General features: G+C 40.6%; 1 protein-coding gene across 4 annotated transcripts in view; it reads left to right on the top strand.

The window, feature by feature from the left end:
- The window catches only part of ASCC3 (activating signal cointegrator 1 complex subunit 3), a 522,423-nt gene extending 515,111 nt beyond the window's left edge, over positions 1 to 7,312 (top strand). For all 4 annotated transcript variants that reach the window (XM_069974770.1, XM_069974767.1, XM_069974768.1 and 1 more), the window contains 3 exons: positions 1,960 to 2,166; positions 4,629 to 4,804; positions 4,891 to 7,312. In XM_069974770.1, coding sequence (XP_069830871.1) covers positions 1,960 to 2,166; positions 4,629 to 4,804; positions 4,891 to 5,038 — 531 coding nt within the window. In that variant the 3' untranslated portion in view covers positions 5,039 to 7,312. The remainder of the gene's footprint in view (positions 1 to 1,959; positions 2,167 to 4,628; positions 4,805 to 4,890) is intronic.
- The last annotated feature ends 9,274 nt before the right edge of the window (positions 7,313 to 16,586 follow it).

Genomic DNA, 16,586 nt, shown 5'->3' with positions numbered 1-16,586 from the left:
ATTCCTAACAGCCTTTCTATGACATAGACTTATCCGCAGAGCTCTGTCCTGCACGTAACGGTGCTCAAAGCCATCAGCAGTTCATTTCTTAGATTCCCTATGCGGACCTTTCGGTCTGATATACCGGCAGGGTTACCTTATTGCGAAATCCCTCAACTTCCTTTCTGCATTTAATGATTTGTAGAGATTATTCAAATAACCTTGAATGGAAATACAATAATTACATAAGTGTATTTCTATGAATTTCTGATGGAAATGACATTCCTACCTAACTAGACTTGTTAACCAACAAAGAACCGGGTTTATGGCTATCCACTTCATTAGGTGCTTAATATGATATTGCTTCTGCTCATTAAGCTGTTGTTACTACACATGGAAATGTTTTCTCCACAGACTATTATGTGCTTTCCATTAGGAGCAAACATTTTAATCCAGACCCTCTTCGTCCCTTGAGTGCAAATGGTGTAATGCTCAATGTTGAAATAAATTGTACACCTTTTTATATGTGTTTATTCAGTCCATTGATAATGACAGCCTCCGCCTATCTTTACATCAGCAGATAATTGTAGATGCTTTAGCATAGGAAATTATTCCTGCGTAAAAGTACAATGCAATAATTAGAGAATAGAGGTCCTGCTTTATGCAGCTTGCTCCCTAGAGAGTCTACTTGTTAGGCATGGAAGGTGCAAGGAACCATCTAGAAGGAGATTTTGTAATTTCATTATTATTAGTTTTGACTTTTATTACTATCCACTGCTATACGGGAGCTTTATGGCAGAGCTCTGTGCAGACCTCTTTATTGTATCCTTCAAATTGACAACGCCATTAATGTTAATACTGACACTCTGCCATTGATTGTTCCATTTGCTTGTAATCACTTTTATTGAACCCATATTTGTCCCGACCAAAGAATGCAAACGGAAAAAAATTTTCAATAAAAATGTACCGTCTCCTTAAGGAGCTTGACTACTATAAACCAAAAAAAAATAAAAAATTCAATGTAAAGGTAATTTTGTACAAATTGGACCAAGCCTATTCACTTACTCCATTTCCGTCATAATGGAAGTTTCGCGCACAACAAGTTTCACATGCGATGAGAGATGATCGGGACATTGTTATAATTAGCTCGGGGAGAACTCAGAAGTAAACTTACCTAATTTATTTGCATAAATTGTCATTCTGTTATCTTTTAAACCAAATGCAAATTGGTTCTGTCTGATACGATGATGGTTATTTGGCTGAAAAGCACTTCAATTTGCGTAGCAATCTGGTGCCGACTCTATTGTGAGGCGATCCCAGGTAACATCAAAATTCAGAATTATTCCAGAAATTAGCGGGTTTAAAGCATCAATTTAAGTGTTAATTGCAGTAGTAATGAGAAAAAGCAGTACTACTGTGAGATTTGCATCTTTTGCCACATCAGTATGCCTGCAACGGCTGCTAACTGGAAGAGGATTTGGCTGCTAATTAAATAATTGTATGCATGGTGGCGTCCTTGTCTGATTCAATAGATGAAGATTAATCCTCAGATAAATATGTTTGGCTGGTGTTCCTAGTACCTGCAAAAATAGTGTGAGCATATATGTGGCCCCTCTACAGTCTTATCGGTGTATGTACACAAACAGAGGTATATAGTATTCAATCACATTTATGGTTGTACTAATCTTACAAGCAAACCTATGAGCAGGAATAATAGACTGTAGGGAGGGATGCTCTATAGCATTGTCTTGTAAACAATTGGTTGAATGCAAATAGCACTGTGAAGAACACAAGGGTTAGTGTACAGAATACAGGTTGGATTATTCCCCCAACTTCAGGCAGAAAAAAACACAAGAAACCCTGACGTAAGCGACATACATTCCTTAGCATGGAACGTCTTCAGAATCTTTTTTTTTTTTTTTTTTCATTGTGAATTTTTCCCTTTTTATGAATAGAATGATTTACTATTGTTCTTTTTAGGCATGGGCCTTTGTCTCAAATCTCCCAGTGATTGACGTCCAGATGACCATTAAAGGATGGTGGGAGGATCCGGTACAGGCGCACAATGAACTCCCCATACCGATCATTTTTCCAGGGGCACAAGAGAAAAAATGGGTTTCATTACATGCTGATCAGGAGTACGTGCTGCAGGTGAATCTGCACCGGCTTCGGGCAGGATACAGAAAGGTACAGCCAGTCACATAACAAGATCTTAATGTAGTCTGTTATGTAGTATTTTTCTAATATTTTTTAATATAGGTTTATTATAAGGTAGCGTACAATGGATTAAAGTGAAAAGACAATGATGATATTCAGGATATTAAATGTATTCAAATGTATGGTGACTGAATTGATGGCCTTATACCCCAACCTAGTGTATGATCGGAGATGGTGTACATAAAGGGTGATAGTAACTGTCATCACAGACATGGATGGGGACATGATGTGGCTTGTCCTGAGAAAAGACTCTGACCTGTGGCCGCCCTGGTTCATTTATTTCCTATTTCCAACTAGAGCTCTGTGATTAAAGGGGTTGGCCACTTTATAGTAAAATAGGTCAGTGTACAGTATTAGTAAGTGTACTCACTGCACTTACTGACCGCATCTTCCTGTGTACCTCATAGAGTTTGAACCAGGCTCCCCTCCTCCAGGCTGTGCTGTCCTGCTCTGTGGTGTTTCTGTCCATAATATGGCCGACATGGAGGAGCATGTGACCATGCCCCGCCCCCTGTTTCCTCCATAGACATATACAGGCTCAGCGGTGGACACTGGGGGGCGGGGCATGTTCACATGCTCCTCCATGTCGGCCATCTTATGGACATAATCACCCCAGAGCAGGGCAGCACAGTCAGGAGGAAGGGAGTGATTTTAGCTCTATAAGGTACACAGGGAGCTGCTGTCAGTATATACTGTGAGTTCATCTACTAATACTGTATACTGAACTATTTATAAAGTGGCCAACCCCTTTAATCTAATTAATTTCCCCTTTTAGTGCGGCACAATTTGGATTTTGTCCAGAGTTACAAATTAGATTTTGTCCCTGCCCTCTTCACAGTATCCCCTCCCTTCACATGGGAACAGGCAGTGCAGCCTCTAGTGACCACTCCAGATGTTATTGAACATCCTGCTTGCATGGCAGAGGGATAGGGAAGGAGACAAGCAACTGGGAATTGAATGCCTTAAATAGCAGTAATAAAATATCTCTTGTGGTTTAAAAGTTACCAACACAAAAAGTTGCAACAACCATCAGGAACATTCCCTGTGATGCGCAGCTAGTTGCCTTCTTCAGTGTGTTGTTCATGGTGCTGAACACAGAGCTGAAGCTGAACATCAAGCAACTTTCTGTATTGATAACTGTTGAACCACAAGAGAAATTGCAAATTTGATTTTGGCAATCAAGATAATTCTGACGATCTTTCTATTGGAAAAACCTACCCATGATCCAATATGGTGGTTTTCAAAATAACCACAATAGTGACGCTTTGATGTAGTTAAAACCGTGGCTTCAGTTTGCACCATTCCTGCTCCGACAATGAGACAGTGCCAAGATAAAACAGTACCTGTCTCTCTGTTGGCGCAGTATGTGGCTTCATTATCTTGCAACTTCTACACGATCCTGGCCAGAATGATATTTTGCAATACATTTTTTTCATTGAGATAAAGACAGGAAGATTTATCAAGCAATGTTTTTATTCCAAACCGCAGGGTACATTTGAATCATCCAATGGCGAGGTTTAATGCTACTGTACTGATACCCTCTTCATTACTTATAATCCTAATATCCTGCTCTTGTAATAAGAAATTTTGGCAAATTTTTTTGTGATGAATGAGCAGGGCAGTTTTTGATAGTCTGAAGGCCAGAAACTCTGCAGTTAGTTGGAGTCTTCATTCTTACTAGTAACTATTGGAAAAGGAGGGATAGAAATCCCACATGCTACAGCAAACAGAAGAGTAGACATAAAGGAGAACTATGATAAATATCCACATTGTAAATTATTTAAAGTGTAACTGTTGTTCTTACTTTCAAAAACTAAATCATCAGTAGATGTGATATAAAGCAAGTTTGCAATTTACATTCATAATTTTTTTTAGTTATCATGAAAAACACGGCACTTCCTGTTTTCTGATTTTTTTTTTCTAAAAAAACAGGAAACAGTCAGAAAACAGGAAGTCCTGTGTTTCCCAGGTCATCTGAGCGCTCACAGAGAGAAGGCAGTCATGTGATTGATGGACACATTGAGCCGTGACTCTCTGTACTGGCCAGAATTCCTGTGTTTAGTCTGTTTTTTTTTTCAACCAGCACAAGTCAGAAAATCTGCCTTCTGGAGACTGGACCTGGATTTCTGGTAAGTATAGCTTTGTATTACAGCAGGATAACGACTAAAAAATTCTTAATGTATATTGCAAACTTGCTTTATATCACATCTACTGTTGATTTAGATTTTGAAAGACAGGTACACTTTAAATAGTGGCAGTTATGTGTGTTGTAGATGTAGATGCAGTTGGTTAGAAGGAAACAAACATTTAATCACTGACTGAATAATGGGGTCTACATTAGTATAGTCGTCTAGCAGCACTTTTTTCTTTTGTATTTACACAATTACAGTTATTTATCTAAAATATTCTTATACTTTTATTATTCATTTTAGGGAAAGCAAGACAGTAAAGCAATTGCTCCCAAGTTCCCAAAGGCAAAAGATGAGGGTTGGTTTTTAATCCTGGGAGAGGTGGACAAGAAAGAGCTGGTTGCACTTAAGAGAGTGGGATACATAAGAAGTAGAAGCACTGTGTCCATTGCGTTCTACACTCCAGAGAATGTTGGCAGGTAAGTGGCAGCGATTATTACAGATGACATTTCCACAGAGTATATTAGCTTATTGAAATTCTTCTCCCTTTCCTTCTGTTTCTCAGGTGCATCTACACGCTGTATATCATGAGTGACAGCTACCTGGGCATGGACCAACAGTATGACTTGTATCTCAACATTATTCCAGCCAGTGTATCAGCCCAAGTGAACACGGAGGTCTCTGCTTCTCTCCGTGACCTTGCCATAAAGTAACCTGACCTTTACAACTCCGCCAGGGGAACTCTCTTTGTGAAAACAGCTGTTAAGTCATTCTGAACTGTAAAGGAATTGCTTGATGTTTCCCTGAGAAGAAGAGTCAAGTTTCCACCTTAGCACAACACGCTTGTACAAATATCTGGCCGCACTGGAAATGCAGAGCCGCATTGGCCTTATGTAAAGTTGCCTTTTTGTGTAATAACAGTTTAGTATAAAATGGAAGGTGCCATCTAATGTCAATAAGACATATATATATATATATATATATATATAATATTGTAACTAGGATAGTACGATATAGGAAAATATACAAAATGTCTACAACTTTCAGAATTTCCCCTTTCACTCATCGGTAATCCTGTAGTCAATAGCAGACCCGCAACTACAGACCACATTCAGATGTGTGTGCATCACTGTCCATATTTGCATGGACCAAAGTAGGGGGGATCCGTGCTGCAAATATATCCCGTAAATTGGCTTGCCAGGATCATGGCCCTTTTACAGGTCCATGGCCTGTATAAAAGGGTACGTTTAAATTAATGGACACTATACTGTCTGCGTAATTGCTGACAGTAAAAGGCTATGTTCACGCGTTGTTTAAACAACGACCGTTCCGCGTGAACGGCCATAATTAAACGCTGCCTACGGCCCTTATGACGATCATTATTTCTAGCTGTTGGTAGCGTTAATGGCTGTTCACACGAAATGGCCGTTGTTTAAACAGCCTAATACCGATGTGTGAAAGGTTGGCTAGGCCTGCTGCCATTAGCACTGGTTTCTGTACCTTTTGTTTTCCATTTTTTGGGGGCTGCAGAAATAGGATTGTTATATTGCACTATTATTTCTATCAGCATAAAATTGGAAACCTGATCGACCCAATGTATATTAGTGGATCTGTCAGGACACATTTTAAAATGGATTTAACTGTTATGGCTTCTTTTTTCTATTTAAAGAGGTTGTCCTATGAATAAATCACTGACAGATAATACAAAATATAACACATTGTCAATTAAAGCTTATTTAAAGGCCATGGCCAGACAGCGGCTGTTCTGTTACACGGCCTTGTCACAGAACAACTGCTGTCTGAGATGTTCAACATCACTTTAGCTTAATTGGAATGCGGGCACATTCAGGTGTGTCCACACTCCAATTAGCCATAGAACACAATGTAAAGTACGGCCAGGAGCCGTACTTTAAATTGTGTGCACAGGCTATTTCGTACAGCCGCTGTTTAGTGTATAGCGGCTGCACAAAATAGACAAGGCAGTTTTCTATGCGGCCGCATGGAATCCCGGCCACAATGTATACAGCGTGTATACATTTTGGCCAGGATTCCATAGGGGTTAATGTGATCCTGCAACATCGGCCGTTGTTTAATCCGAAAATACATAGTTGGAAAGAGGCCTTAAAGACACTCTAGATATATTTTTGTAATAGTGTCCCCTGCAGTTCTTTGGTTGCTTTGGTACCAGAGGGATCCTGCTAGCCATTAAGAATCCACACACTATAAGTGGCTTCATCCCACCAGCACCGGACATGCAGGAGGAAATTCAAAGAAGGAATTTGTAGAACACCGGTTGGTTTATTAACCTGTATGGAACCGCAATATCTTATACACAAGATTCGTTTTATAAAATGGCTTCAATTGGGAAATTATATTGGTTTTCTCTAACCTGGTCAGTTAATATTCAATTATTGGAACCTCTTTAATGAGCGATAACAGCTTAAATGGTCCTAATGTGAACAGAGCCTTATGTAAGAGATCACAATAGTCGAACATTCCTGTGTATGTTTACATGACTTTCATTATGGTATCGAGGAATGGTTACCAAATGAAGTTTTCTACTTAATGAAGATTGTACATTGATATATGTACAGTTTGATCCAGCAGTCTCCTGGGTCCACAGCACCCTCTAAGCTAAGGCCCAGCTGAATCTTACTAGAAGAACTTTAGCTTATCATAGAACATGTGTTATACAACAACTGAGGCCTTTTATGCACAGTGCCTCCATTTTTACTGTTAGGAGAAACAAACAAATTAAAAATAATTCTTAGCCAAATATACGGTACACTGGATCCTATAGGATGATGCCACCTGGCACACAATTGACACCATAGGAAATTATGGGATCCTATTTGTTACCAGTTTCTCTGTAGTGATTTCTTTTAAAGCTTGTTGAGTTAAACCATACAGAAGTATGTATTATTTGTTATTAATCATACTATGTTAAAGGTGAAGGCCAGCGAAAATTTTTATGAAAGTATTGTATTGCCCCCCAAAAGTTATACAAATTAATAATATACACTTATTACCGGAAATGCTTTTTTCCATGCACTTACTACTGCATCATGGCCTCACTTCTTGGATAAAATGGTGATGTCACGACCCGACTCCCAGAGCTGTGTGGGCTGTGGCTGCTGGAGAGGATGATGGCAGAGGGATGCTCAGTGTCCCTCCAGTGCCCTGTGTCCCTCAGTGTCCCCCTGCCATCATCCTCTCCAGCAGCCACAGCCCGCACAGCTCTGAAAGTCGGGTCGTGACATCACCATTTTATCCAGGAAGTGAAGCCTTCATGCAGAAGTAAGTGCAGGGAAAAAAAGCACTTTATGTGCATTTCCCGTAGTAAGTGTATATTGGTGATTTGCATAACTTTTGGGGGGCAATACAATACTTTAATAAAAATGTTTGCCGGACTTCTACTTTAAAGGGGTTGTCACATGATTACAAGTTATTGATAACTATCTAATCGGACCCCAGGGATCTCAACATTAAGGATTCGAGCCTATGTCAGAATGGAGCATCAGTGTGCATGTATACCTTCTGCTCCATTCATTGTATATGTGAGTTGCCAGAGATGGCCAAGCATTATGCTCGATCACTGCCGGTTCCCTTCAGGAGGGATCCCAACAGCCTGACATCCAACAATCAGATAGTTATCTCTCATCCTGAGGATAGGGAATAACTTGTAATCGTGGAAAAACCCTTCAGGCTATCTTCACACCCTGTCAAAATTAGGTGGCCGTCGTTTAACAGCAAAGAACGGACGTTATTTTAAAACAATACATATAATGGGCGTTATTTGCTGGTAAATGACCAACGTCCATTAAAATCGTCCGTCATCTTGACGGTGTGTGAACATAGCCTAATGTTAATTTGCCAACTACTGTAATTTTTTTGAAATTTTGACAAAGTCTGCTGAGGGTGAGAGGTTATAATTTTCTTGGGCCAATTGATACGTTAGTTTAACTAATGGAGCAGATGTTTTATCCCTTAGATTAGATTTATATCAAATCTATATACCACTTTCTGAGAACCTGCCAATGTATCTAAAGTGTAAGAACATAACATATAACTACCACCAGATAGTGGTCTTTAGAGAGAAAACGTTTGTGCCTTTTTCCTTCAATATACCTTGTTCTTGCATTTAAAGGAAAAGTCCATAAAAATCCATTAGTTTATTTTTTTCTGCTATCTGTAATTGTTGCACAAAACCCTTGTATCCTCCACTTATTAATCTGCAACATAAAAGCAATAGTCTGCACAACCTTTTTCTTATTTTCAAGTCCCAAGAGTTGACCTTGGGGACAAGCAATGAGCGTATGTTCACATGGGGAGGATAGTCAGTAGAGATGAGCAAATTTACATTACAAACGAAAGGAAACGCTTTGTTTGCTTGGAAGTCTGCTTATACACCGACTGCCTATGATCTCCATGCCACTCCGCCTCGGGTACCTGCAAAGCTGGATCCAGTCCTGGGAAACTTCTCTCAGTTTCCTGGGACTGGATCCAGCTTTTCCAGGCACCGGGGTGGAGTGGCAGGGAGTGGCACAGAGATCAAAGACAGCCGGCGTATAAGCCGACTGGCGAGCAAACAAAGCGCTTCCTTTTGTTTGTAATATAAATTTGCTCATCTCTAATAGTCAGCGGATCTTCATCTAGATTTTATGAGCAGAAAATCTGCAGCACATCACGGTATCAGCAAAGTGACAAATCACATCTGATTTGTGGGGGATCTTCACCAATGACTTCAGGAAAGTTAAAAGCCGCAATAAATAAGCAACAAAGTATTTTGATGCAAATTTTGCAATTTTGCTGGTGATCCACCACAAGATCCAGAGCTGCAAATTTTTTAACTCAATGGGGGAGATTTATAAAACATGGGGTAAAGTGAAACTGGCTCAGTTGCCCCTAGCAACCAATCAGATTCCACCTTTCATTTTCCAAAGAGTCTGTGAGGAATGAAAAGTGGAATCTGATTGGTTGCTAGGGGCAACTGGGCCAGTTTCACTTTACACCATGTTTGATAAATCTCCCCCTTTAACCCTTTTTTTCTGCTTTCAATCTGCAAAACCTGTAGCGGTAAATCTGCTCCAAAATCTACAATATAAGGAGTGAAAAGAAGCACTGTAGAAAGGAAAACAGCCCTGTATGAACATACCCTCACAATGGTTTGTTCTTTATGGGGAAGTATAGAGAGTAAATAGATTTCATATAACTTGTATGTAAATAAGTGGGTTGTGAAAATATGAGACGATTGTAATTGCTGTACATACCTGAAAGTTAATTATTGTAACATCGTGAGAAAATCGAAAGCACAGCAGTTATGTACAAAAATACAAGCCTGTTTTCAATTATATTTTGCTGATTTCCGAATATTATACATATTTTTGAGCGTGAACAAGAAGCTGTAAGCAAATAAAAAGGAATGATCTTTGCTGTCAATGTCTTCTCGTGCTGTTTGTTTATGACACAAGGTTTGTTGGTGAATTAACCCCAGAAAACTATTTACAGTTTTACTGATAGCGGAGGGGGGGGACACCTTTGCATCGGAACAGAAAACCTTCCTGTAGGCCTTATACATTCATAAATACATTGGGGGAGATTTATCGAGCTGTCTTATGGTAAGACTCACTTGTCCATAACTAATCACAGCTCAGCATTCATTTCTCATATTGCTCTGGTAAAATGAAAGCTGAGTTTTGATTGGTTTCAATGGAACACGATGAGACTCTTACTTTAAGACAGCTTGGTAAATCTTCCCTTTTGTATTCATAATTGTAGCTTAGTCTCCCAAGTACACAATTTTTTTAAAAAGTGTCTTATTTTTCGTTTAACTTTCTGGGGTGCCCCTTTAAGATCTTGTTCATCTCTAGAATCAATAAATTGTCACTGGCATAATTTAAAGGGGTTTTCTGATTAAAACCTGCTTGTCCCCTATCCACAGATTGCGGGGCTCTTTTGTTTTGAATACAGCCACATGTCGACAGGTGGATAGGGGAAAAGTAAGTTTTAATTGGAAAACCCCTTTAAAAATCTTTTGTGGCTAATGACAGGCCAGCTACAGCTCACTGTTTCTATTGAGGTCACAGCACAGAGCACATATCAATCTGTGCATTGTTGGTAAAAGATGCAGGACAATGTCTACAACCTTATAACACACACTTATATCTATCTATTGTTCATGTTAAGGTCAGTTTTCCTGGTTAGTTTTTAGGGTATTTTAAGGGACTGTAAAGGCCCAATTACACAAAACGATCATCGTCCGTATACGGCCGTATCCATTGTGGACGATAATCGTCTGGTTTAATAGAAGACAACAATCAGCCAACATGAAGGATGTCGTTGCAGTCGTCTGTTTTTCAACATGTTAAAAGACAAACAAATAATATAGCAGCGATCTGCTGCCGTCGCTCTGGCTCCTTTAAGCCAGTAAGGGTTAGTTTTTTTTTTGTAGTTTGTTTTTGTTCATGAAAAACTGATATTGAATTGCCCACAAAAAAAAAAGGAATAGATTCACCGAGTGCACAACACTTCTCTGTGTGTATAATCCGATATCCTGAGTGGGTAATCAAAGGTTTAAGGCTTTCTGTGCTTAGGCTGGGTTCACACACAGTATATTTCAGGCAGTATTTGGTCCTCATGTCAGGTCCTCATAGCAACCAAAACCAGGAGTGGATTGGAAGCACAGGCTCTGTTCACAAAATGTTGTAATTGAGTGGATGGCCGCCATATACTGGGAAATATTTGCTGTTATCTTAAAACAACGGCTGTTGTACGCATTGCTCTTTTCGCCGATGACCTCCTGATTTTCTTTAACAACACCGGTAGAGACCTGGCAAAAGTCTTTCAGTATTTGTATGACTTTGTGCAGCAGTCTGGCTTCAAGGTCAACGTGGACAAGAGCAATTTACTAGACCTCTCCCAACATCACGCCTCCGTCTCTCTACCGCCACTAACTTTACAGGTACGATCCACTAGACACTTTATTACTTATTTAGGAATTACGATAGGCACCAATTCTGGGTCCCTTTACTTGTTAAATTTCCCCCCCATAATACAGAAGATACGCTCAGACCTCCAACGATGGTCCCACTTACCTCTCTCATTCTTTGCTAGGGTAGCCCTAGTCAAAATGATAGGGTTTGCCAAGCTCCTCTATCCACTCCAGACCATTCCGCTTTTATTAAAACATGCTAATGTAAATCTTATCAGATCGGCTATCTGTAAATTTATTTGGTCTGCAAAGAGGACAAGAATAGCTCATAAGAAGCTTATGTTGCCTAAAGAGAGGGGAGGTCTAAATCTACCCGATGCTCGTTTATACAATGTAGCCTGCCTTATGAGACATGGACTGGATTGGCTACGAGGGTCTAGTAATTACTCCAATTACGCATTGGAGACCCATCTGGCCCATCCCTGGTCCCTTAATAGCCTACTACACACAAAATACGGAGACATGCCACGCGATATAAGACTTAGCTTGTTATTCCGTGACTCTATCAAAGCATGGCAAATAGGCCGTAAACTCCTGGGGTTGCCCTGGCAAGTTAGCGCCTTTCTGGATCTCTGGAATCAACCAGCATTCCCCCAGGGACAACAAAACCCCCTTTTTACCCAATGGAGGGCTAGGGGTATTTTTAGAGTCCAGGACTTGGTGTGCACCTCCGAGAAACGGTATCTTACCTTCCCCGAGTTGCAGACTAAGTTTGGGCTGGGCCCGGGACACTTTTTGGCCTTTCATCAAATTCATAGTTTCCTTATCTCCCGCTTACGCAACTTGACCACAGAATTGTCTTCTAACCCCATATCTATGTATGTTACAGCCTCTACTCCTATGCACTCTACCAAAGATGCAGTTACCAAAGGGCCGGCGTCCACTATTCTGAAATATTGGGAAGCTAAGTAGCCTATGGACAATCTACTGGCTCAGGCCTTGAAGGGGTGGAACACTATACGGTCTATTGTGATTTCTGAGCAATGGAGGGAATCCCAATTTCGAATAATGCACCATGCCACGTATGGGTTCACATTCCCTAGAACACAGGCCCATCCCGATAGAATCATAGCCTGTCCGAAGTGTGGAGAAGTAGGTACGGATCTGGAACATGGTCTATACTCCTGTTCCATAGTCCAGACATTTTGGTCGACATTGTTAGCTTGGTTGGAGAATAAACTCCACTTCACCTGTCCGCATACTCCCCACCACATACTGTTACATATCCCCCCTCCCGATGTTAGGATTACGCATCTATTTCACTTATGGATTTTGGTAGCTAAACGTGGCATACTGGCGAGGTGGCTTATGGGGGAGATGCCCTCAGTAGAACAAATCCTTTCACAAATGAAACATTACTTGCAAATGGACCAATTGGACGCTGAGCCAACAAGGAAACTGAGAGCAAAATCCTTTTTTTTTTAAAATGGAAGACGTTTATAATAACCTTTCTGGACCAGGCGGAGATTCGGAAGGTGATGTTTCCCTTCCGGAACACCACATGGTACCTGAAGGCGGATATTGCAGGCTCTTTAGGAATCCTGAAAATTCAAGATTAAGTACTGTAATTGACGGGTGGATGCGAGTACCTATTGCTGCGAGAGGGGAGGGTATTTTAGGGGATGGGGGAGGTGGGCGTTGAGGGGATGGGAGGGAGAATTCAGGGGATGTTTTTCTCTAGTTTCTTATGTTGGTTTATTTTGCATAGCAGGCGCTTTTTACCTGTCCCTGCATTCTAGACTCTGGATTACTCTTATTAATGTAACAGAGGCACACTGATGTACTTTTACTAAGTTTTATGACTACCTGCTGTATATGATGTAAAAAGTGAAAACAATAAAAATATGTTTGAAAAAAACAAAAACAACGGCTGTTGTATTGAAATAATGGCAGTTATTTACTGTTATATGGCGGCCATTCACTCAATTTCAACAGTGTGTGAACATAGCCTTTCTGTGTTTTTAATCCACTCCCGGTTTTGGTTGCTATGAGGACCTGACATGAGGACCAAATACTGCCTGAAATATACTGTGTGTGAACCCAGCCTTAACATGTACAGTTTTACTGTAATGGCCAATGTTTCTGATGTTCAATTATCCTTTCCATTTGGTGCATACAGTATAGAGGGATAATCAAAGGATCCCAATATAGGGATATAAATCTTGTACCAGTGCCAAAAATTATACACTTTATGTGCTGGGATACTTTATAACATACAGAAGTTTGGTGGAATCCACCTCTCATCCTTCCTTTTTTCTGGAGTTATGCCCCTTTACACAAACAGAAAATCTGCCTCGCTCCTCTCCTCTTCTCCGGCTCTCTCGCTGCAGGAACAAGGTCCCCCAGTATTGGTTGGCGTGATCATACGATGTCATCACGCCAGCCGATACTGGGGGTCCTTGTTCTTGCTACTCATAGGCTGCAAGACAGAGGTTCCTGCAGTCTAAGAAAATGAATGGCCAGGTGGGTACTAGCAGCACCTGCTGTGCCATTCTAAAACTATGTCTGTGTCCCAAGAAGGATACAGATACAGTAACCTTTGCCGGCCACCGCCCAGAGATCCTGGGCTAAGCAGGCGGCTGGTAGCAGTGTGCTTGGCCTTCCTTCAGGGCTGTGCAGCTTAAAGGGGACTCTGCTGGCCAACAATCCGGAATTCCAGACGCTTTCCTGAAGTGCATTAGGAAAGCGTCCAGAATTCCAGCGCTCCCATAGACTTCTATAAAATCCTAACCTATTTTCTGGAATGGACACCCTTCAGACCCCGTGGGTCTGAAATATGGCTGAATTTCCTCATAAGAAATTTGAACATATTTTCTATTTTCTATATAAGGGGTCCTTACTTGTACTTATTCTACATTCTCTGTGATCTGGAGTATGAGCGACACAGTGGATACTGTGATCCATGGTGAGTGATGTAGTCCACATTCAGTGTACTCTTTGGCTTACTCTCTTCTGATTCTGGCACAGCGACAGATAGTCAGCCACCCAAAGAGTGTAGTGAATATAGACTTACATCACTTCCTAATTATTTCTGTTCATATCGTGTCTACTTTAGCTCTTGACTGCTATGGTCCATTCCCATCATCATTTGTTTTTTGATATCTATGGGTATGATCACCCTGAGCAAAACAGGCAGAATTCCGCAGCGGCCCCCCTGCCGCGCAATCCCACCTGCCTCAGTGTTTCTATGGGTTGGCTCGCGCGCCTCCACTCCCGCCGCTCTCCACTCAAAGAATTGACATGTCAGTTATTTAAGCGGAAAGCGGTGGAAGCGGAGATGTGCGAGCCATCCCATAGAGACACTGTGTGACAACGTGGCATCTGTTTTACTGTGTGAATGGGCCATATTGGTGTGTATTTTCATATATTTGTTTTTGTGTTTTGCCTGGATGTTACACATATCAGTCCTGGGGGCATTTGAGTTCTGGAAGCCACTTTTGGAGGCTACTGCTATAGGGAATTCCAGTTCTGCTTTCCTTTTACACCAGCTTTAATATGAAATATCTGGCTGGAAAGAATTATGATGATAATATTTTTTATTGAATTATTGTGCAGTTCCCTTATGCTTTGGAGGAATTTCACTATATATGATTTAAAAAACTAACGTCTTCAGTGAAACCTCAGCCTACCGACAACGTTAACATTTTTTAACAGTACATTGAAGTATTTAGCAAAGGAAGATTGTAATAATATGAAAGTTTGAAAAAATAAATCTCTTCCGAGCGATCCCTTGTGCCTTGTGTGTGTGTGGTAATGCATTAATTACAGTGTCACTACTTTACACCGCCAAAGTTCTGTTTAGCTTAGTGTTCAGGTTGAAGAAACAAGGAAAGGAAATCTTTGCTGGCCACAGGAAGGATTCATTAAAGGGTGAAGATAAAGAAGTAAGATAAGGAAGATGTCATAAAAATGGATCTGAAGACAGAATTAGTCATCAAGGGGAATGAAGCTGTTATTACCAGACTGGATGTGGTTACTATTGCAGAATCCATAAGCCAATCATTTGGAAGTGTCCATATCAGGCTAGAAACGAAATGTTACACGAGTCAAAAACTTTAATCAGTGGATAAAAGTAATGATAATATCTGGCATACTGTGTCTAAACACTCAGAATAGTCTGGGATACAGATATGACCTATGGATTGGATTACATTGCTTCATTTCATCATACTATACATAGTACTGTGTTCAAAGGGGTTTCGGAAAAAAAAAACATTTAATCAACTAGATATGCTATCAATATGTGATCAGTAATTATGTGAGGGACGTGAAACACATTAAATTTAAGAGCAGGGCCCCCTTTTCTGGTAATGATGTACAGTTTGGCTTTCGGAGTGCCCAGCCATTTTTTTTGCAAAGCATACTGTATATCCATGTCAAATATCTGTTAGGAGGCAAAACATTTTTTACATTGCCTTATATGATAAAATAAAAAGTTGCAATAAAAAAAAAGTAGTTGTCTCACAAAACATGGCCTCATACAGCTCTACTGATGGAAAATACTGTAGGTATGGCTGTTAGGTTAGGAGAAAAACACTAAAGGAGTTAATTATAGTGCTTGAAAAAGCACTATATTGTAATCCGTATTCTTCTTCTTCCGCTTCTTCTTCTAGCTATTCTTCTGCGATGAATACAGCCCGAACTGGTTTGTACACAGACACCGTTAAAGCTGCGTTTTGAAGCCCTCGGCGGTGACAGGTGTGCTATCTATTTTTTGTTTCAATCGGATTCGTCATGTTTAAGAAATTAACATTTAAAGGCCCCTAATTTCCCATAGGAAATAACGGCCAGTCTCTACAGCACATATGCAAATAGCAGCCAATAGAAATTCTAAGGTCTTGTCAGTCAATGCCTCACAACATCCACACAGTCACATGTCCACTATTGGCCAATAGAAGATATAGAAGAAGAAAGGTCCTTAACAATTTTATCTCACTGACATGAGTAAGATTGTCATAGTAACCGAGTAATGCTCTTTACCAATATAAGGCTGTGAATCAGTGAAGTAGTAGAGGTCAGTCACTGAAGTAGCAGAGCTGAGCCAGTGATCTAGCAGAGCCGACACCAGCATGACACAGCAGAGCCGAGTCAGTGATCTAGCAGAGCTGATAACCGCATGACACAGCAGAGCTGAGCCAGTGATCTAGCAGAGCTGATAACCGCATGACACAGCAGAGCTGAGCCAGTAATCTAGCAGAGCCGATACCCGCATGACAGCAGAGCTGAGCCAGTGATGTAGCAGAGCCAATACCCGCATGGCACAGTAGAGC

This window comes from Dendropsophus ebraccatus, chromosome 6 (genome assembly GCF_027789765.1).
Source record: "Dendropsophus ebraccatus isolate aDenEbr1 chromosome 6, aDenEbr1.pat, whole genome shotgun sequence".
Taxonomy (NCBI): Eukaryota; Metazoa; Chordata; class Amphibia; order Anura; family Hylidae; genus Dendropsophus; species Dendropsophus ebraccatus.
The sequence above is the reverse complement of the archived record's forward strand: the minus strand, read 5'-3'. Positions and strand labels throughout refer to the sequence as shown.